This window comes from Anabrus simplex, chromosome 1 (genome assembly GCF_040414725.1).
Source record: "Anabrus simplex isolate iqAnaSimp1 chromosome 1, ASM4041472v1, whole genome shotgun sequence".
Taxonomy (NCBI): domain Eukaryota; kingdom Metazoa; phylum Arthropoda; class Insecta; order Orthoptera; family Tettigoniidae; genus Anabrus; species Anabrus simplex.
In genome coordinates this window covers 331,501,941-331,521,745 of record NC_090265.1, presented here as the reverse complement: position 1 = coordinate 331,521,745, position 19,805 = coordinate 331,501,941, and the positions used below count along the sequence as shown (strand labels likewise).

Sequence of the window (19,805 nt, the reverse complement as noted above, 5' to 3'; positions counted from 1 at the left end):
ATCACATTACTGACGAGTTTATACAATAAAACTTTAATAGCATTGGATAATAATTATCTTGACTGCTTGGATAAAAGTTTTTATCCCATGCCCGGACACTTATGACGTAGTAGTAAGATAAGAGTCTAGCGATGACAGCTGAGACATCGTAAATAATTCGGCTGACCGTGAGCTGAATAATTCCGTGGAAATCTGCGTTATCGTCTTGGATTTCACTTCGTGCGCAATAACATAGGAGCCGGCCCCATGGTGTAGGGGTAGCGTGCTTGCCTCTTACACGGAGGCCTCGGGTTCAATTCACGGCCGGGTCAGGGAATTTTACCTTATCTGAGGGCTGGTTCGAGGTCCACTCAACCTACCTACCCGGTATTTCCTGGCGACGTTGCCGATAAGCGATAACTTACAGCCTTACGTATTTCAAATGGGAACTCATAATATGTAGGTGGTGAATAAATAGTACACTGTCTCGCTACCACGTTGTCAAACTGCCGATAGCCTACCGGTAAGCCATGCGTCGTACATATACCGGTATTATTTATTTATACGTTGTGCAACATGTCGCAAACGTGACTGTGTTGCCAAATTGCCCATAAACCATACACGTATTTAAATTGCGCATTCATGTGCAGCTTACGTTGCAGTTCCATTTACCTTTTAACCAGATTAGTGAACAAAATTTGGACGTGCGACGATTATGTAATTAAAGGTTTAAAGTCCGATTTTTGTATTGAAAATAAAGGATGCGACGATTACGCGGTGGCAACGATTATGCCGTGAAATACAGTAGTTAGATACTGGATGAATTTAAAAAGACAGGAAGGTGGGAGGGTTTTACAGGCAGCGTATGAACAGCAACGTAAGAGCATGTATAAAGGCGGATGGCTAGAAAAAATTAAGGAATATTTGGAGATGATAGGATTAGGGCACCTGTGGGAGGAGGTTTGGACGATGACAGAAGTTAGAGGGATGAGGATGCTTGAGAGGAGGATTAGAGACATTCATAGGCAGAAATTATTGGGGGAAAGTAGACTGAGAAATACATTGAATGTTTTTATTAAAATAGAGGAGGTAGCAGGGATAAATATTAGATACGTGGACAGGTCAAAAAGGTATGGGATGATGTGGTGGTTAATGGGATTGCATAGGAATAAAGGGTGGCTGCAAGGAAGGGACAAGACAATGTGTATATTTTGCAAGGCAGTGAATGACGATTTTCATTTATTAAGTGGCTGTAAAGAAATGAGTCAGATAAGACATAGATTACCGAGTGCCGAGCATCGGAAACTGTTGGGAAGAGGGGATGAGCAATCTATTTTAAGATGGATTATTTAGCAGTGGGAAAGTGGGGGCGAGTTGACCAGGTTTTTATGTGCGGTAAAAAAGTCGTGTGAGAGCAGAATGAAGGAGGGTGAGTTAGAGGGTGGACAAGGAGGTATGTGTTTGGAATAGGGATGTATATCTATGGGAAGCATGTTTAATAATCGGATATTATGCAATGGATGGAGTTAGTATGATAAAATTTAATAGGAAGGAGAGTATTGGTGTTGAGTACATAGTTAAGTGGGTGGAGTTGGGTAAATGATATGTGATTTCATAAAGGTAAGGACTTTTGTATGTGTTATGGCTGGTTAGAATGTAAGTGCTGACTGTCGATGTTTTGGTATTGATTGAGAGTAGGTCAGGGAACAATGAATGTGACGAGGGAGTAGGTCAGGGAACAATGAATGTGACGAAAGTTGCTGTACGTATAAGGACAAGTGATGAGTTTGCTGGATCCTCGAGCCGATGACTGCTACAGCTAATTGTTATCATTTTTGTTATTATTTATTCCTATTATCACTATTATTATTGTATTATTATTTATTTAGTTTATTATTATTATTATTATTATTATTATTATTATTATTATTATTATTATTATTATTATTATTATTATTATTATTATTATTATTATTATTATTATGTTTCAATAGTGTTATTGCTTTGTGAACATGTATTGGGGCGGAAAGCCTGTTTGTTCATAAATAAATACTACTACTACTACTACTACTACTACTACTACTACTACTACTACTACTACTACTACTTCTACTACTATTTAATCCAAGCATGCAATATAGTTGTACGCAAATTAAAAGATTTAATGGCCCATGGTATCTACTGCTAAGAAAATTATAATTCCAGGCTCTCATCATCATCATCATCCGTAGCTCTGCAGCCCAGCGTGGACCTCAGTTCCCTGCAGGACCTTTGTTCAGGCTTCCCTATCCTTGAAAACTGGCTGCCAGTTCATCACTTCAAATATCTTCACATCATTTAAGACTTCATCTATCCATTGGAGTGTAGATCTTCCACATGCCCTCTTCCCTTCTGGAATGTTTCATAATTTTCTTAAGTATAACCACATTGTTTAATCTCTGCACATTCCCTGCCTGCTAATATATAGTCTTCTTTCTTCTTCTTCCCAGCGTTTTCCTGCTGGTGCAAAGTCCATTGTTTTAATCTTGGTTCATCATTTTACTGTACATGATCTTGGCCAACATGGGGTCTTAAATTCAGTGTTTTCATGTCAGCATTTGCTGTGTCATGCCAGCGTTGCTTTGGACGTCCACATCGACATCCATTAATTTCAAAGGAAGGGGTGAAATTGGCAACTTTGTTTTACAGGAGTGAAATCTGGATGGACTAGGATCTCTGTGTCATAAGTTAGAACTAACAGGTGTGAAAGTAACAAGAATTATCACTGGTAGAAACAGGTGGGAACAATGGCAGGAGGGTTCTTGGAATTAGGAGATAAAGGCTAAATTAGGAATGAACTCGATTGATGAGGCTGTACACATAAACCAGCTGTGGTGGCGAGGTCATAGAATGGAGGAGAATAGGTTACCTAAGGGAATAATGGACTCGGTCATGGAGGGTGAGAGGAGTAGAGGGATACCAAGATGATGATGATGATGATTAGACTCAGTTTCTAATGATTTAAAGATAAGAGGTATAGGACTAAACAAGGCTGCAGAACTAGTTACAAGTAGAAGATTGTGGCAGCATTTAGTAAATTCACAAAGGCTTGCAGACTAAATGCTGAAAGGCATAACAGTCTATAATAAATAAGTGTGTATGTATTGTGCCATTTCACTGTTATAAGAAGTTCCGCTCGTAAGAAGGGCAAAGATGGAGTACAGGTCTCCGAGGATAATTAACGTCAAAATGTCTGACGATACCGCAAGCGAAAGCAAAGTATTTACCTTAGGCGCTAGAGAAAAGAATTTAGATCCAGAAGGCAGTGAAAAGAACGAATGTGAAGATTGTTACTAACAATTACTTTTAAAAAAATAAAAAAACGAGATTGAATTGCTACTTATAAATCAGAGTCGAAGACGGAAAGCATCTACGTCAGAATTAAAGAAGGTATCGACAAGAGATCATTTCAGCAGAAACAAGGAGCAGATTCATTGAAAGCTGCCTCGCAGATCAAGCAAAAGATTATTAATTTCGTTCCGCGAACTTTAAGATACGTGGAAACTCAAGCATAAACTACGACAAGCTTACGTCACGGCAGTCTCTGCTGACGTATTACTCGATATCACCCAAGTTAAAGAAATACAGAAGTGGGAATTCTATAATAACTCCTGGAAAGATAAAGAAGAAAAATCTGTTCGTTTCAAGTCATAGAATTATACTAGCCCAAGAGTATTATTTGTCAAGTAGATCAACTCTTTCAAGGAAAGCAATCTTTTGCGTTAAGCAGATTATCACGGCTTTTCATGATGGCAATGCTAATTGATTCTGTTTATTATTCTATTCCAACTAGTCCAGAGATGAGCAAGATGTTCTAAGAAGATGATAGGCCAGACTGCCCGAATGGGTGCCGTTGGATGACGTTGCCTGCCGAGAGATGACTAAGCCCAGAGGAGAATTATGCCAGTATTTCCCATTCACCTAGGGAAGTAAAAAGAGGCGTGTCCCTATGTCCTGTCAGCTGGACATATGCCGACGACTGCAGCTGCTGAATTCAGATAAGTCTTGCTTTTAAATTAGTGTAGTAATGTTTTATGTTCATATGTAAGTGTAATATGATTTGTTAAGTTGTTCCGTGCGAAATAATGAAGCGACGAAAGTGGTGTATTGAATTAGAGCAAAGGTGGTTAGGTAATCTTCGTATATGAATGACAAATCCATGAATAGGTAGTCAATCAGTGATGAAAGCCTACGTTCGAGATGTGATCCATGTAGTGTGAAATACTGAGTTCGTTAAGGTGACAGTGAATTGTATACTGTGTCAAAGAGAGATTTAGGTACGTGTGTACGTTGATTATGACCAAAGAATGTCAAGTTAGGAACCAGCAGTAGGATATGCTTGCTAAATAGACAGATATGTTTACAATAATTTAAGGTTATGACGGAATTAAGGTCATAATGTGGTGAAATATGTCCATGAACCGTGATTAAAATAATAAATGCCACGATTAAATGGAGTGGATATGTATTTAGTAAAGGAGACGGGATATATGTTTGGAAGTATAATAATGATTATTTTAAGAGAAGTTGATATGAGATTGATAATTTAGAATGGTGGTAGTTATTGATTCTTCGCGAATATGAGCACGGTGATGTAGTAGTGGACTTAATGGTTTCAAGTTGAGTTTTTACTAAGTGGAAATGAATATGTAGCATTTATATGTACTATTTCTATTACGAGCAAGCACGAGAAAGTCCTAGTATGATCGAAGTGACACCTGTTGGTTAGCGTGCATACTTGGTAGTACCAATGAAGTCTCAGTTAGGAGGATGAACCAAACACATGCACTATGTCACAGATGTTTTCCAATTATAATCTATTCTCAAGCGAAAGGACGTGTAGTAATTTCTTAGGCAACACCCTATCACTGATGGCTGACTGTAGGTGTATAAATTGTATCTTCGCACAATGCAGATCACATTAGCTAGTATACTTCAGAAGAAACTAGTAAAGTAGTCATTAGAATATATAAAGTCGCACGTATGTTCAGATGATGAGAAGACTCAGATTTTAGAATAGTATATGGAACTTACTGGTACTTGTTGAAACATTTATTAAAATTACATTAATTTAAAAGAAGACTTATCAATATCGGCGCATAAGAGAAATAAGAAGCATGAATATTCAGAATTGTAAATCAGTTGTTTGTAGAAATATTAGGGAACTATCCTCCCAAGTTGACATTTATAGGTATCTATGGATATGTTGTGTGAAAGATAGGAATAGTTATATGTCAGCAGATTAATATGAGCTCCGAGTGAGAGCCAGCAATTAACTCAAAAATTTCATAGGCAACAGAGGAGAATTCCAATTCATGAGATATGGTTTTAGGCCTAAAATGCATCCTGAATATCTTGAAACCACCCTCAATCTACACTTTAGCTTGTAAGGTATCATATTGTAAATATTTTTCTTTGCTAGGGTGCACCCAAATATTTTAATTACCCACACAAGTTTTAATTATCCACACATTGTAGTTACCCAAAAATGTTTTGATAAGTTGTTTCAGTCTATTAATTTTTGACTTTATTTCAATTTAATCATTTCTTTTAAAACCTAAGATAGTGAGTTCGACATCTTTCGACTTATAATTTTTAATTTGTTAGTTACGAGCTGAATTATAGTAATGTTCAGTTAAATAATTGGTTATACGGACTTCAATAATTTGCCGTATATTACATTCTGCCCTTGATTTTTAGGTCAGTCAAGATTTAAGCACTTAGTGCAATAGATTTCAATAGATTCATTTTTAAAATGACTTAACTCAAATAGCATTTCTTATATAATGCGTTGTGGGTGCCGGACGTGTCAGTTACCGGCAGATTCAAGGTGAACGTCGTTTGCATGTATTTTTACCCGATACTGACATTTCTTCAATTTCTCCTTACGCCAGAAATGAGGATGCGGTAACTGAAATATTGGTATGGAGAGATGTCAAGAGAGGAGGTGAAATGATTGATTATGCATTCGGGTAGAAGAAATAGATAGATTTAACAAATTAAGGCCATGCTCGCCAGAAATGGATGAGATAATCAAGTGATCGTGCAGTTTCCTCTATTAGAAATTCTTTAGGGAGGATAGCATAATGTTCGACTTTTGGATTGAAACAAGTATGTAATAAATAAGACTTGTAAAACTTAAACCATTCTTTCAATGTGTATCGTAGCGTAGAGACTTAGATTTAAGTGGATGAATGCTGCAACATCTTGGTAGCGTAAGAAGTTCAATAAGTAATGTATGAGAGTTGTATCTAAGTGTAATTTAAGATTTCTTTGGCTCCGTATGGCATGTATTTTTTTCATATTCGGAACTCATAGCCCAAATAATAGTTTATGTTAGTCATAAGGATCGTAATTAAGCTAGCCCGGATCTTATGCGTCCTCTCAGGGAGCCGGGAACGGCGCAGTATGTATGTATGTACAATCATGGGAAAAAGTACGTACACCTTAAACGTTAAGCAGTGTTGTTATTTGTATTTGACGCATTGTCTATAGGCCGGTAGAAATTTCACTGCTTTTCTATATTTTGGTATTTCGCGAAACATGATTATGAATACATACTGGAAGTAACTGTACTTCAGAAATGTTTGTTAATTAACAAACGTATTGAATTATAGATGCATAAATGTATTTGTACAGGTGGTTTTTCTTCACATCAAAGTCCTTGATGACATCCCTTGCAACGCAGGTAAGCAGTAAAGGTAAAAGAACACAGAACTCTAAGAAAAAAGTCTGCTTCCTTCAGTAAAGGATGGTGGAGGTTGTTTAATAGTTTAGGTGTGCATGAGCTCAGCTAAATACTAAATGTGCACTAAAATCAGTGGGGAATGAAAGTAAAACTAAACTGTACGAATACTTTATATGAGTATGAAATCATGGTATTTTCATTTATCTATGTATTAATGACAGAGACATCTATCAATTTTATGATGTGTATATATATATAAATCTTTACATAGTGTACAGAAAGCTAACATTTATGTTATACAACGTACATGACAGTAAGTCTACTAAATAAAGTATTTTTGTTTCAGTATTAAGTGTATGAATAATTTTTACTATGATTGTATGTAGGTATATATGTATGTGTGTTCAGTCTTCAGCCCTAGGACTGGTTGGATCCTCAACATCTCCGCCATCAGCTGTCATAGATGGCCTAGGCATCACTGAAGTTGCGTACTAGGGAAATGAGGAGTGAGGTAGTTTCCCGTTGCTTTCCTCACTGAGCCAGAAGTTGCTATTACATATCATTCTGCCAAGCCCACTGAAATGCATGCACCATCCGACCCTATGAGGAACATTTTCACACCATTCATAGCAGGGACTAGCTGCAGACGGAGTAGCATTACTAGCATCACTCATACCTCAGTTACTTTCTTATTGTCAAAGCTAAGTATAAGACAGAGACAGCTCAATGAAAGTAACAAAAGTACTCCAGCCCATACCAGAAGACATAGTGCACTGTAAACACTAGGTCCTGCCAGCAAAGCAAACGTATATATGCCAAACTGCTATTTCTTGGGGTTTTCTTTCCAGCTCAGATTTGATCCTGTAATTTCGAATAATACGACATCTATGAACTGTAAGCACATTAGGTAAGACAACTCCATACAAATGTTTCCAAAGCTCTGTTGTACACTGAAGAACTAGTTTGTTTTTATTCAATTTGCAACAAATTATTATTTATTCTCTACTGAAACTCACAATAATTTAACTGTTCTCGAATGCAGTGTAATGTAATTTAATACTTCTACACACATTAGTATTACTGCATTGACTAACCAAATCAGTCTCATGCCATTCATATGAATTGTGAATACTATGTACCAACCTTGAATGGACTGTTGCAGATAGTGTAAGCAACTGTTGCTGAGAGTGGAAAAAGGCAAAAAGATGACAGTATAGCAATTTTATAAAATGGTTCATGATGCATTGTTTCTAAATTTTCTTTTAAGTTCTTTATTGTTTAGAACGAAAATGGTTTTGTTGTACCATCACATGGAATTTACATTATTTCTATATTCGTCTTTTTCAGGAGGATGACGAAGTGATGTTGGATACGAAGACCCTCGATAATGTCAGTTTATCTGGTGTTAAATGTTCTGATGCTAATTCTGAGGCTGACAATTCTGAAGTGAGAGTAAAAGTATGGTGGCGTTTTCTTAAAATGCACTTCTTTAACGTTAGAAAGGTAAGCTTTAATAGATGATATTATATAATAATTTCATGTGGCTATTACTAGCATGGTGCAGACCTTGTAAGACTGTGACGAGTGAGGGTGGCATCTGCTGTGTATGGGAAACGATGTGTTATTGTGATGGAGGGTAGTGTTTTGTGTGATGAGTTGCAGGGATGTGGGGACAGTACAGACACCCGGTGTCTGAGTCAAGAAAATCATGTATGATTGAAATCTTGACCTAGCTGGGAATCAAATTTGAGGCCCAACACACTGAGGACCACTATGCTGAGCGTTCAACCAAGGAGCTGACCATATATGATACGATATAAACTGAACCATCACTTTTATAGGAATACCTACTGTAATATATAATGGGTTGGTCACCCTTTGTTGACCATTATGGCTTGCAGATGTTGGGGGAAATATTCCACAAGGTGATGCACATTGTTCATGTCCAATTCAAACAATGCCTGCTGCAGTATCTTGTGTAGTTACACGTTTTATTTAATACACATTTTATACAGGCATAGGATCAACTTTCACAGCGCATTCCAGCATATCCCTGACATGTTCATTGGGGTTACAGTCCAGGGAATTTGGGGCCATGGCAGAAAGAGTCTGCAGTGATCTGAGCTCACTGACGTGGTGCATTCTTCGTCTTCTTCTTTTCCCAGTTCCAGTCTTCTGGGTCGGGTTGTGAATCAAGGACCTCCACAGTTTTCTGTCTCCAGTACTCCCGTCCTTCCTCCAGTATTTCTTCTATTACTCCTCTTTTCTCTATACTCTCCTTCACCGTATGCGTCCACCTCTTTCTGGGCCTTTCTCGTTGTCTTCCTCCTATAATTTTCTCCGTAAATACATGCTTTGGAACGATATCCTCCTCTATTCTCATCATGTGCCCGTACCATTTCAACTTGCTGGTCTCTGTCTTGTCTTGAAGGTTAGGAAATACAATTCTTTCTCTGATTTCTATCTTTTTGATTTTATGCCTTCGTGTCTTTCCTATTATTCCTCTAAGGAATTTCATCTCGGCTGCTTGGATTCTGCTTTCATCATGTTTTGTTCTTGTCCATGTGCCTGCCACATATGTTAAAATTGGTGTGTAATGCATTGAGCACAGAATTTTCTTGCATTTCTCTGGGACATCCTGGTTCTGCTCTGTACCTCTCACACACTGGTAAATTCCACTGCCTTGTTGAATTTTCTTTTCAGTTTCATTTTTTATTTTCCCATCTTCTGCAAGTATACTCCCCAAATATTTGAAGATTTTTCACAACTTCTAACAGTCTTACATCTACTTAATATTCCCTCTTCTTCTCTGTTACCCCTCGTCATCACTACTGTCTTACTCTTCTCACTTATTTTCATTCCGTATTCCCCTATCTCCTGATTCCATGCAGTAACTTGTTCTTGTATTGCAGTGACTTGAGCTCACTGACATGGTGCATCGTCCTGTTCAAATATTGCATTGTTGTTGGGAAACACTGCCTAGAAATACAGATGCAGGTTGTCGGCTAACTGGTTCCTGTAGTCTTCCTGTAGTGTGTGTACGATGACCAGTGGTCCTAGGGCATGTCGGGAGAATTTTTCCCTCAGACTATGATACTGTTAGGTAGCAGGTAGGGACCATTTTCAGAGGCAGTCCTACCCAGAGAGTGACCCCCCTGCCTATGCGAATCCCAGAGCACACTGACCCAGTGTGTAACATCTGGTAAGGGTCCCAGCTCAGGGTTACGAGTGAAGACCTCAATGACTTCCACAGCGGAGAAAGTGGACTTCAGTATGGTGGAGATGCCGGAAGAGGCAGCCCTGTATTCAGGGATTAATATGAGTACAGCCTGCTGCCTTGTAGGTTTAGGTGACTGGCACCAAAGGCCAAGGAAGAAAACCCTGAAAGAAAATCTCCCGTCTGTGTTAGGCTCAGCAGGTCAACAGAGGGATTACTGAAGAAGTTGCTTTCAAAAATAATACGAGCCTCGGATGTAGGAATTCACGACAATGAGATCAATTTGGTGCGAATGACTGTTTACAGCCCGATGTTATACCAGCTACCCAAACCGAACGAAGACAAAGTATCAGAGTGGGAACATTAAATATCCTGACACTGACAAACAAAACTGCAGAGCTGGTCGACCTCATGGAAAGGAAGAAACTTCTGATCATGGGCCTGAGTAAAACAAAGTGGAAGAAAACTGGGAAAATGAATATCAGATTGGACAATAGTCTCTACTGATCTTAAAATGAGGTTGAGTCTAAGAATGGAGTAGGATTTTTAATACATAAAGGCATAGATGCTTGTAGTGAAGTTGAGTTTGTTAGTGAAAAGATAATTAAGTTATCTCTGAACTTGTGACGTACCCACTCGGCCCACAGATGTGTGACAAAATTATAACGTGGCGGGTCACTTTAATAGTAATATAAATAAATGATATCTCATTGTTTCTCAATAAATAATATCCCATTGGTGCCAGCCTTCAAGCTTATGGCTTGAAAACGATAGTTGATAATTAATAATAATAATAATAATAATAATAATAATAATAATAATACGTCATGAGACTCAAAAAACTCACAGGGGTAGGGTGACGAGACACTAACCATTAAGTACACTAAATTGGAATTTAAGGATCATTAATAATCATTTCATAAAATACAAATTAAAACAGCTATTTATTAGGATGTAAAACGTGATGTAACGGCGTATTAACGAAGTCTGAACTTAGGGAAGCAAAAGAAAAATTGAATGAAATTAACTCTAAGAAAATGAACTGTTGCGCGAAGACTTGCAGTAACTTATGCCATAAGCTCACCATTTGTAGACTCTGTTGTCTTGAAGCCGATGATCGATGGATCTGCGTCATCTGTTGTTGGATTCCAGTCCTACTTCTACATTTCCTGCCTTTAACACTTCCTACTGTACTCCTTATATAAAGTCGTAATGAATCCTAATTTTAAATGCAAAACCATCATGGGTTATGTTCTTGGAGATAATACACTTGTATTCTTCCGTATTACGGAACAGTAGGGTAACTGAATTCATAATAAAAGCTCTCCTTCCCTGTACTAGTCAGAACCGGTCTCCCGTTGACTACCTCTCGTCATTGAGATAACAAGTCCCAGTGAGAGTAACTTTTGAGTAGTATCCTACGGTACTACTCAGATGTGAAGTGAACTAAGTTAAAATCTTCTCCGATGTGCAGACGTAGAATCGTAGTAAGAGTGTCTCATTGTCTAAGAGTGAGAATAAGACTGTCCTCTCCAGTTCTTGTCTTCGAAGTATATCGGTTCAAAAGTCTCCCTCCATCAGCCATATCACATGGTCCTATGTATTGCTGTGAATCCATTACGTTGCTTCATTACGTTCATTCACATAGGCTGAACTTTCCCGCTGAAATAAAGCGTCAGGTAGCGAAGTTTGAAAAGTGGGCGTTCATAATGTTTCAATTGTCTCTTCTTATGGTGGAGAGGGTACTTTTCCTGGAAATGGGCTGAAATTAGCCTGCTGACTCTGGTCACCTCACAACGGCTATTGGAAAATTTACTGCAAGCTATTAATATGAAGGATGTTGAAATACTTTATCCAATATGTGGTTTGTTCAGAATACGTTATAGCCGTGATACAAAGAAATGAAATGATGTGAAATGGATGATTAAAACTGTATGTATATATATATATTATATATACACACACATATTAATTTAAAAATGATCTATAGTGATTAAATATATACATCTTATCAATTAATTATATAGTTCAATAATTGAAAACATGCAGTGATGTCCCAAACATCACATTCACCCCTCTGAGCCTGAAACAAGTAGCACTTCGTTGAGGGCTCACCTACACTTTGCCACTTACGTTTCACTTGTTTTCAAAACAACTGTACATTCATTCATTACTGTATACAACATAACAATATTTTACAAAATTATAACTTGATGATTCTGTTGTATACAAGGAGCTTGGTATACAAGGCACAACATAAAAGTTTATTGCTTCAATACATTTATACAATATGTACATGAAATAGAACGAAACTTTTCTTGAAGCTTGTTGAGTAGCACACGTTTATTGGTAATATACAGTAAGGTAGTAGGCTGAGGGCCTGAATGATATTTGCACTGTACAAATTGAGATTCCTATATACATTCAATCTTGTCTTGATGAGACAGTCTGTTCAAATGCGAGAATGTTCTTGATAGTCGAAAACTATCGGTCATGTATAGTAACAAGGGGAACTTGTAGACAGAGTTCGTTTTAGCAGAATGCTAAAAGGAGGCGTATAACTTGCAAGGAACTTGCGTCTAATGTTCATATATAGCAGAATGCTATGATTGGAGTCGGAGCACTGTAGGGGGACTTGAGTGAGTAGCCGAATGCTTGGATGGGTGCTCAATGTTGCTACGGGATGCAGGATTAATGAGGCAATGTCCAGAGGTCAAACCTCACGGCCAGGAATCAGTCCACCTGTTCAGAACACATTTTTAAGAGGGGTACTTTCGTGTCTGACTTGCGGTGTAGTCTGGTCGTTGGACACTGTAGGAGTCCTGGAGAGGCGAGAAACATTGCTCCTTTTATAGTGCTGGCTGACATCACCGACGATCACGTCAGCGCACTGCAGTCTGCCTCGTGGTCTCTGGAAACGTCCATGTTTGGCAGGCTGCGAAGCTTGTAGGCGCGGAGGACACACACAACACCCTCCCCTCCTAATTACGCCAATACGGCGCTGGCGGCGGCAGCGATGCTGGGCTGGAGACTTGGCCGTGTCTGTTGTGTTGTCCGGAGCCTGGTCTGGGCGAAGGAGCGTTAAATCGTCCTGAAAAGAACCCATGTTGATTAAATGGTCCAGAGCTCAGTCTGCAATGAATTTTTGAGGTGTTACAAGGGAATCAACAGAAGGAGATGGACGATAGCGCAGGCGTATCTGGTCCTGGTGGCGGCAGATGCGTTTCTCGGCGGTCTGGATGTCGTAGAGACGATGGCCCAAGGTACGGCAGATGATACCAAGTAGCCAAGGAGGATTGGACTTGAAAGTCCGGACATATACTTTGTCGGTGGCGTTGAACTTCGGTTGCGAGTGCTGCGGCTGGGCAGGAAGAGGCTGCAAAAAAGAAAGCAAAGTTCGATGAGGGTGTCCATGGAGCATGTGAGCTGGAGTGAGGTTCTAGGTACCAGGCATAGTCCTATATCTTCCTAGGAGTTGTAACAATGCTTGGTCTTTAGTTAAACCTGAAGATACAGCTTTCTTCATGCTTTTCTTGAAAGTTTGGACAAAACGTTCAGCTTCACCATTAGATTGAGGGTGAAAAGGCGGAGCCAGAATATGCCGAATGCCATTATGAGTACAGAAGTTCTGGAAGTTAGTGGCAGTAAATTGGGGTCCATTGTCTGAAATGAGCACTTGAGGTAAACCTTCAGTAGTGAAAATCTTCTGAAGTGCACGAATGGTAGCTTCTGTAGTAGTAGGATGCATTTCTACGATGTAAGGAAAGTTGGATAGAGAATCTATCACTCTGAGCCACATAGAGTTGAGAAAAGGTCCAGCAAAGTCTATGTGCACTCTTTCCCAAGGAGAAGTAGCAGGACGCCATGGAGCGAGGTCAGATAACAGTGCGTTCTGATGTACCTGACACAGGTCACAGTGGCGGATGAGTTTCTCGATGTCGGCGTCAATACTGGGCCAATAGCAGTGTTGACGGGCGAGTTGCTTGGTGCGTGATATTCCCCAATGACCTTCATGTGACAAGTCGAGGACTTGTTTGCGGAGACTAAGTGGGATAACCACTCGGAATAGGGTGCCTGTTTCTAATAGGATAACTCCGGCACGAGTCGTTAGACGATGCTGAAACGATGATAAGGTGCAAGGCTGGTAGGAAGCTTGGTTTGAAGAGGCCAACCGTTGCGGATATAAGTACGAACTGTAGCTAGTGTACTATCCCTATCAGTCGCTTTGGCGATGCAAGTAGTGTCAATGGGAAAACTGGAGACTGCGTCTTCAAGTTCTGTGTCTATCTGAAGAAATTCAGATTCTTGAGAATCGAAAGTAGTATCAGGACCTACAGGTAAGCGAGAGAGAGCATCAGCATTACAATGCTGGGATGTGCTACAATAGGCAATCTGATAGGAGTAGTCAGAAAGAAATATGGACCATCTTTGAAGTTTCCTTAGAGAATGTTCAGGGATCGTATTACCAGGATGGAATAAGTGAACAAGGAAATGGTTGTCATAGAGATACTCGTTGAAACGGCGAATACCAAATATAATAGCTAAAGTTTCTTTCTCTATCTGAGAGTAGTGACTTTGATGCTCGTTGAGTGTCTTGGAAGCGAAGGCTATAGGACGTTCTCGTCCGTGACGATCCTTCTGGGAGAAAACGGCGCCGAGTCCATAATCAGATGCGTCCGTGGCGAGAGTGAGGAGCTTGATATAGATGTTGATTCCCCGGGCTGAAAATGGGTAAGCTTGACAGCATGGCCTTGTTGATAGTCTGCCAGGCATGTTGACATTGCTGAGACCAATGAAATTTAGCACCTTTCTTGCGTAGACGTTCAGAGGAGCTGCTACTGAAGCGAAGCGTTGAATGAACTTGTAATAGTTCGCTTTTCTGGTGAAGGATTGGAGCTGTTTGATGTTCTGCGGTGGGGGCATGTTGGCAATGGCAGAGACGTTCCGTTTGCTAGGTCGAATGCCAGTCTTATCAAGGATATGACTTAGGTAGTGAACTTGAGGTTGAAAGAATGTGCACTTAGCGAGATTAGCACGTAGGCCATTTTCTTTCAATTTGGTGAGGAGGAGGCGCAGATTATGCAGGTGTTCTTGATGATCTTTGCCGGTCTCAAGAATGTCATCAAGGTAATTAGCACAACCAGGAATGGAGGCGGTAAGCTGTGCTAAATAGCGCTGGAAAATCGCAGCGGAGGAAGAGATACTGAAAGGTAGGCGCTGGAGCTGTAGAAGTCCAAGAGGGGTATTCAGTGTGAGGCACTGCTTGGATTCTTTGTCTAAAAGTAGCTCGAGATAAGCTTCTTTGAGATCCACTTTAGAGAAGAACTGTCCACCAGCTAAACAGCGAAATAAGTCTTTAGGACGGGAAATCGGAAAAACATCGGTTTCAATCTGTTAGTTGATTGTAGAGAGAAAATCACCACAAATGCGGATATTGCCATTAGCTTTTTTAACTACTACTAGTGGAGTAGCCCATTTACTGGAAGTGACGGGAACGACTATACCGGCTGCTATCCATCTCTGTAATTCTTGAGTAACTTGATCTTGAAGTGCAAGTGGGACTGGACGTGCTTTGAAAGCGAGGCTTGGCTCCTGATTTCAGCTGGATATGAGCTGTGTAGTCTTGGGCTATGCCTAAGGTAGAATCGAAGACTTCTGGCAATTGCTCTAGGAGATCGGTGACATCAGAGGTAGGTTGTAAGGCGGAGACTACATTGCTGTTGTCATGTATTTGAAAACCGAATAAATTGAAGAGATTCATGCCTAGGATATTAGATGCAGTGTAGTTATTGACCACAAGTAAGGTAACGACCTTATGAATATCTTTATATCTTGCTGGAATAGTGTTTTGTCCCTTAATATCAATTTTCTTCTTGTTAAAAGTAACAAGTTGGACATCAGCAGGAGAGAAAGAGGGTGATCCTAAGTTGTGATATGTAGGCAGATTGATGATGGAGACAGGCGAACCAGTATCTAACTGAAAATCAGTAGAGTGATTTGGGAAAACGATCGGAATGATGATCTTACGAGAATTTCTTGTAGGAAGAATGAGGTTGATTTGATCAATTTCCATGTCCTGTCATGTCTTCTGAAGAGTTTTCTTTGCAGGATGACTACTGGCAGGGCAGGACGTACTTTGACAGACAGTCTTGATGTGTCCTACTTTATGACAGCGATCACAGGTGGATTTGAAAAAGCGGCAGTTACGGCGGTTGTGATGCTTAAAACATCCTCTGCAGGAAGGCAGGAGCTGAGGAGTTTTCTTAGAAATGCATGTCTTCGTAGAAGAGCGCGGATGAACTTGTCGGGAATGCTTGGCAGGGAGCGAGCCGACCTGGCGGTTCGAAGGAGCAGAATGCTGGCGGGCCGTATGAGATACGTGAGCGACTTCATGTTTGGTAGCTATTTCAGCTGCAGTCTTGGTAGTCATCTCATAGACTGTGGCAAGACGCTGTACTGCTTCCAAAGAAGGGTTACTACTCTTGACAGCGTCGAAACGAACTTTGTCTTGGGGAGTATGGAGAATAACCATGTCCCGAATTAGTGAATCAGCGTAGGGCATGCTACAACCATCCTTAGAACAGATAAAATTGCAATGCTTGGCGAGACCACGTAGTTCCGCAATCCATTCGTGCGAGTCTGGTGCGGCTTCATTCTACATTGAAAGAACTTGTAGCGAGCTGCTACGATGTGAGGATCCTTAGCATAATGTGTGGTTATGCGAGCTAGGAGCTGTGCGAAAGGAACTTCCGAGATCTGTTCTTCGGGGCTTAATTTCTGCAGTAATTCGCAGGTAGTATTTCCTACAGAACTGAGAAAAAGAACTCGTTGGCGCTTCTCGTCCGTAATGGAGTGGCAGATAAAATGCTGGTGAAGTCGAACTAAATACACTGACCATTCTTCTTTCTCTGGGTCGAAGGCAGAAAATGGAGGAACGGTGGTGTTTTTTGCGGAGGAAGAGAGAGCCTGTATAGCTGTAAGCAATACGGACTGCTGCTGTTGCATGAATTGCTGTTATTGCTGCTGTAAAGCCTGTGATATAGCCGCCAATTGCTCGGTACTAGGCATGTTGACAGACGAGACAGTGTGCACAATTTGCTAGACAGCGTGTAGGGGGACCAGCTGGAAGCGTGACCTTCAACGATCGCCTGTGAGTGAGAGAGAAAGAGAGCGCGCAGCGAGAATGCAGTGGAGAACAGGTGCTGCGTGTGAGCCGTGAAATGTGGGCCGATGTCTTCAGTTCAAACGGGGCGTACACTGGGAGGAATGGCACTGCAAATATGAAATGTGAGCAGAGTGTTGGCGTGGCTAACTTGTGTCCCGTAGCTATTTTGCTGATATGGTGTAACCACTTGGAACGTTTGCTTGTCGTCAATATTGTTGGCGTGTCTGCGTGGAACGTTTCTTTGTCGCCCAATATTGCTGAATTGGCGTGTCTAATGTGTAAGTCTTCTTCGTCGCCAATATTGTTGATATTGGCGGGGCTAATGTGTAACTTTTCCTCGTCACTCATAGTGTTGATATTGGCGTGCCTTCCTGGAACTTTACCTCGTCTCCAGTAGTGGTGATATTGGCGTGCCTGCTGAAAACTTTACCTCGTCGCCAATATTGTTGTATTGGCGGAACACACTTGTAACTTCTCCTCGTCGCCAATATTGTTGTGTTGTATACAAGGAGCTTGGTATACAAGGCACAACATAAAAGTTTATTGCTTCAATACATTTATACAATATGTACATGAAATAGAACAAAACTTTTCTTGAAGCTTGTTGAGTAGCACACGTTTATTGGTAATATAAGGTAGTAGGCTGAGGGCCTGAATGATATTTGCACTGTACAAATTGAGATTCCTATATGCATTCAATCTTGTCTTGATGAGACAGTCTGTTCAAATGAGAGAATGTTCTTGACAGTCGAAAACTATCGGTCATGTATAATAACAAGGGGAACTTGTAGAGAGAGTTTGTATTAGCAGAAAGCTAACAGGAGGCGTATAATTTGCAAGGAACTTGCGTCTAATGTTCATATATAGCAGAATGCTATGATTGGAGTCGGAGCACTGTAGGGGGACTTGAGTGAGTAGCCGAATGCTTGGATGGGTGCTCAATGTGGCTACGGGATGCAGGATTAATGAGGCAATGTCCAGAGGTGAAACCTCACGGCCAGGAATCAGTCCACCTGTTCAGAACACATTTTTAAGAGGGTACCTCCGTGTCTGACTTGCGGTGTAGTCTGGTCGTTGGACACTGTAGGAGTCCTGGAGAGGCGAGAAACGTTGCTCCTTTTATAGTGCTGGCTGACATCACCGACGATCACATCAGCGCACTGCAGTCTGCCTCGTGATCTCTGGAAACGTCCATGTTTGGCAGGCTGCGGAGCTTGTAGGCGCGGAGGACACACACACAACAGATTCCACCTACAACTTAATAACAAATAATATATAATACTTCAAAATTTCCTTTAAAAAACACAATATTACAACTTAGCGAGTTTCTGATGTCTCACATTTTCTCAAATGTTCATCATCTCTTGCTGATTTCATGAATCCAGTGTTTGCAACACTTGACCATTCAATTTAGATCTGTACAAAATTTACACAAACAAAATGTATCGTATTACTCTTTCAAGTGTTTATACGTTCTTGCTGTATGACTATCACTTCATACACGCTAACACATTCACGTGGTTTTAGCCTAGTGTAAAATTATTGCAAGTCTTTATGATGACTTCATATAGTCTACGGGGAATCTACAAATCTTAATATGCAATATTAATGATCCTCGTTATATTAAATCAATTACTAGATTTTTTTTTTTTTTTTTTGCTAGTTGCTTTACGTCGCACCGACACGGATATGTCTTATTGCGACAATGGGACAGGGAAGGGCTAGGAGTGGGAAGGAAGCGGCTGTGGCCTTAATTAAGGTACAGCCCCAGCATTTGCCTGGTGTGAAAATGGGAAACCACGGAAAACCATCTTCAGGGCTGCCGACAGTGGGGTTCGAACCTACTGTCTCCCGAATACTGGATACAGGCCGCACTTAAGCGACTACAGCTATCGAGCTCGGTAATTACTAGATTACCCATACATGGCATTACATAAAGAGAACAGACGTAACCTAGGTAATGAACTCGTGTCAATCGAATACACACATCGTGTAGCAAGTAAAACAAAACTTGGGAAATTCACCTTCCAGAGAGCGGTCACTCCTCGCTGCGACAGGTGTATATTATATAAGAGATAAGCGTGGCCCACTGACCTATATTCCAGCTCTACGGAAAGTTCACCGGACTCGTAATATATTTACGTAAACTCCTAATGTTTAAATCTAAGAATTTCATTTTTTGTCCGTATTGAACTGAGAACGTAAGATAGGAAACTTAAAAAGGTCCACCTTTTCAATACAAATAAATGTTATAAGTTTATTTACAACATTTATTTACAGTTGGAACTAGTTTCGACGCTGTTTGGCGTCATCTTCAGCCAAAATGTGGGAAATAGACATACCTTTATTGAAATAGGCAAACCTTTATTGAAAGAATAATCAATAAATTCAGACACCGCCCAAAAACCACCCTAATAAAAGACAATACTAGCACTGCCACGTTTTCTACATTTACCTTTAATAAAGAAATTTACGTCACTAACGTTTTTGAAAGAAAACACAACGCTAAAATAGCCTTTCGTACTAACAATAGAAGCACAGAGATCCTGCATAACTCTTCATCAATAAATAAAAGTAGTCCTTTTTCAAAATCAGGTGTATATACGTTTTCTTGCCAAGACTGCAAAAGCTCTTACCTAGGGCAAACAGGACGCAGTTTTAAAATCAGATATGCAGAACATGTCAATGCCATAAAGCACAATCGTTTTTCCGCGGTC

General features: G+C 40.2%; 1 protein-coding gene across 1 annotated transcript in view; it reads left to right on the top strand.

The window, feature by feature from the left end:
• Positions 1-19,805, top strand: part of LOC136856762 (DNA repair protein Rad60) — a 131,927-nt gene that overhangs the window by 79,073 nt on the left and 33,049 nt on the right. Inside the window, exon 5 of the mRNA XM_067134854.2 lies at positions 8,054-8,209. Coding sequence (XP_066990955.2) covers positions 8,054-8,209 — 156 coding nt within the window. The remainder of the gene's footprint in view (positions 1-8,053; positions 8,210-19,805) is intronic.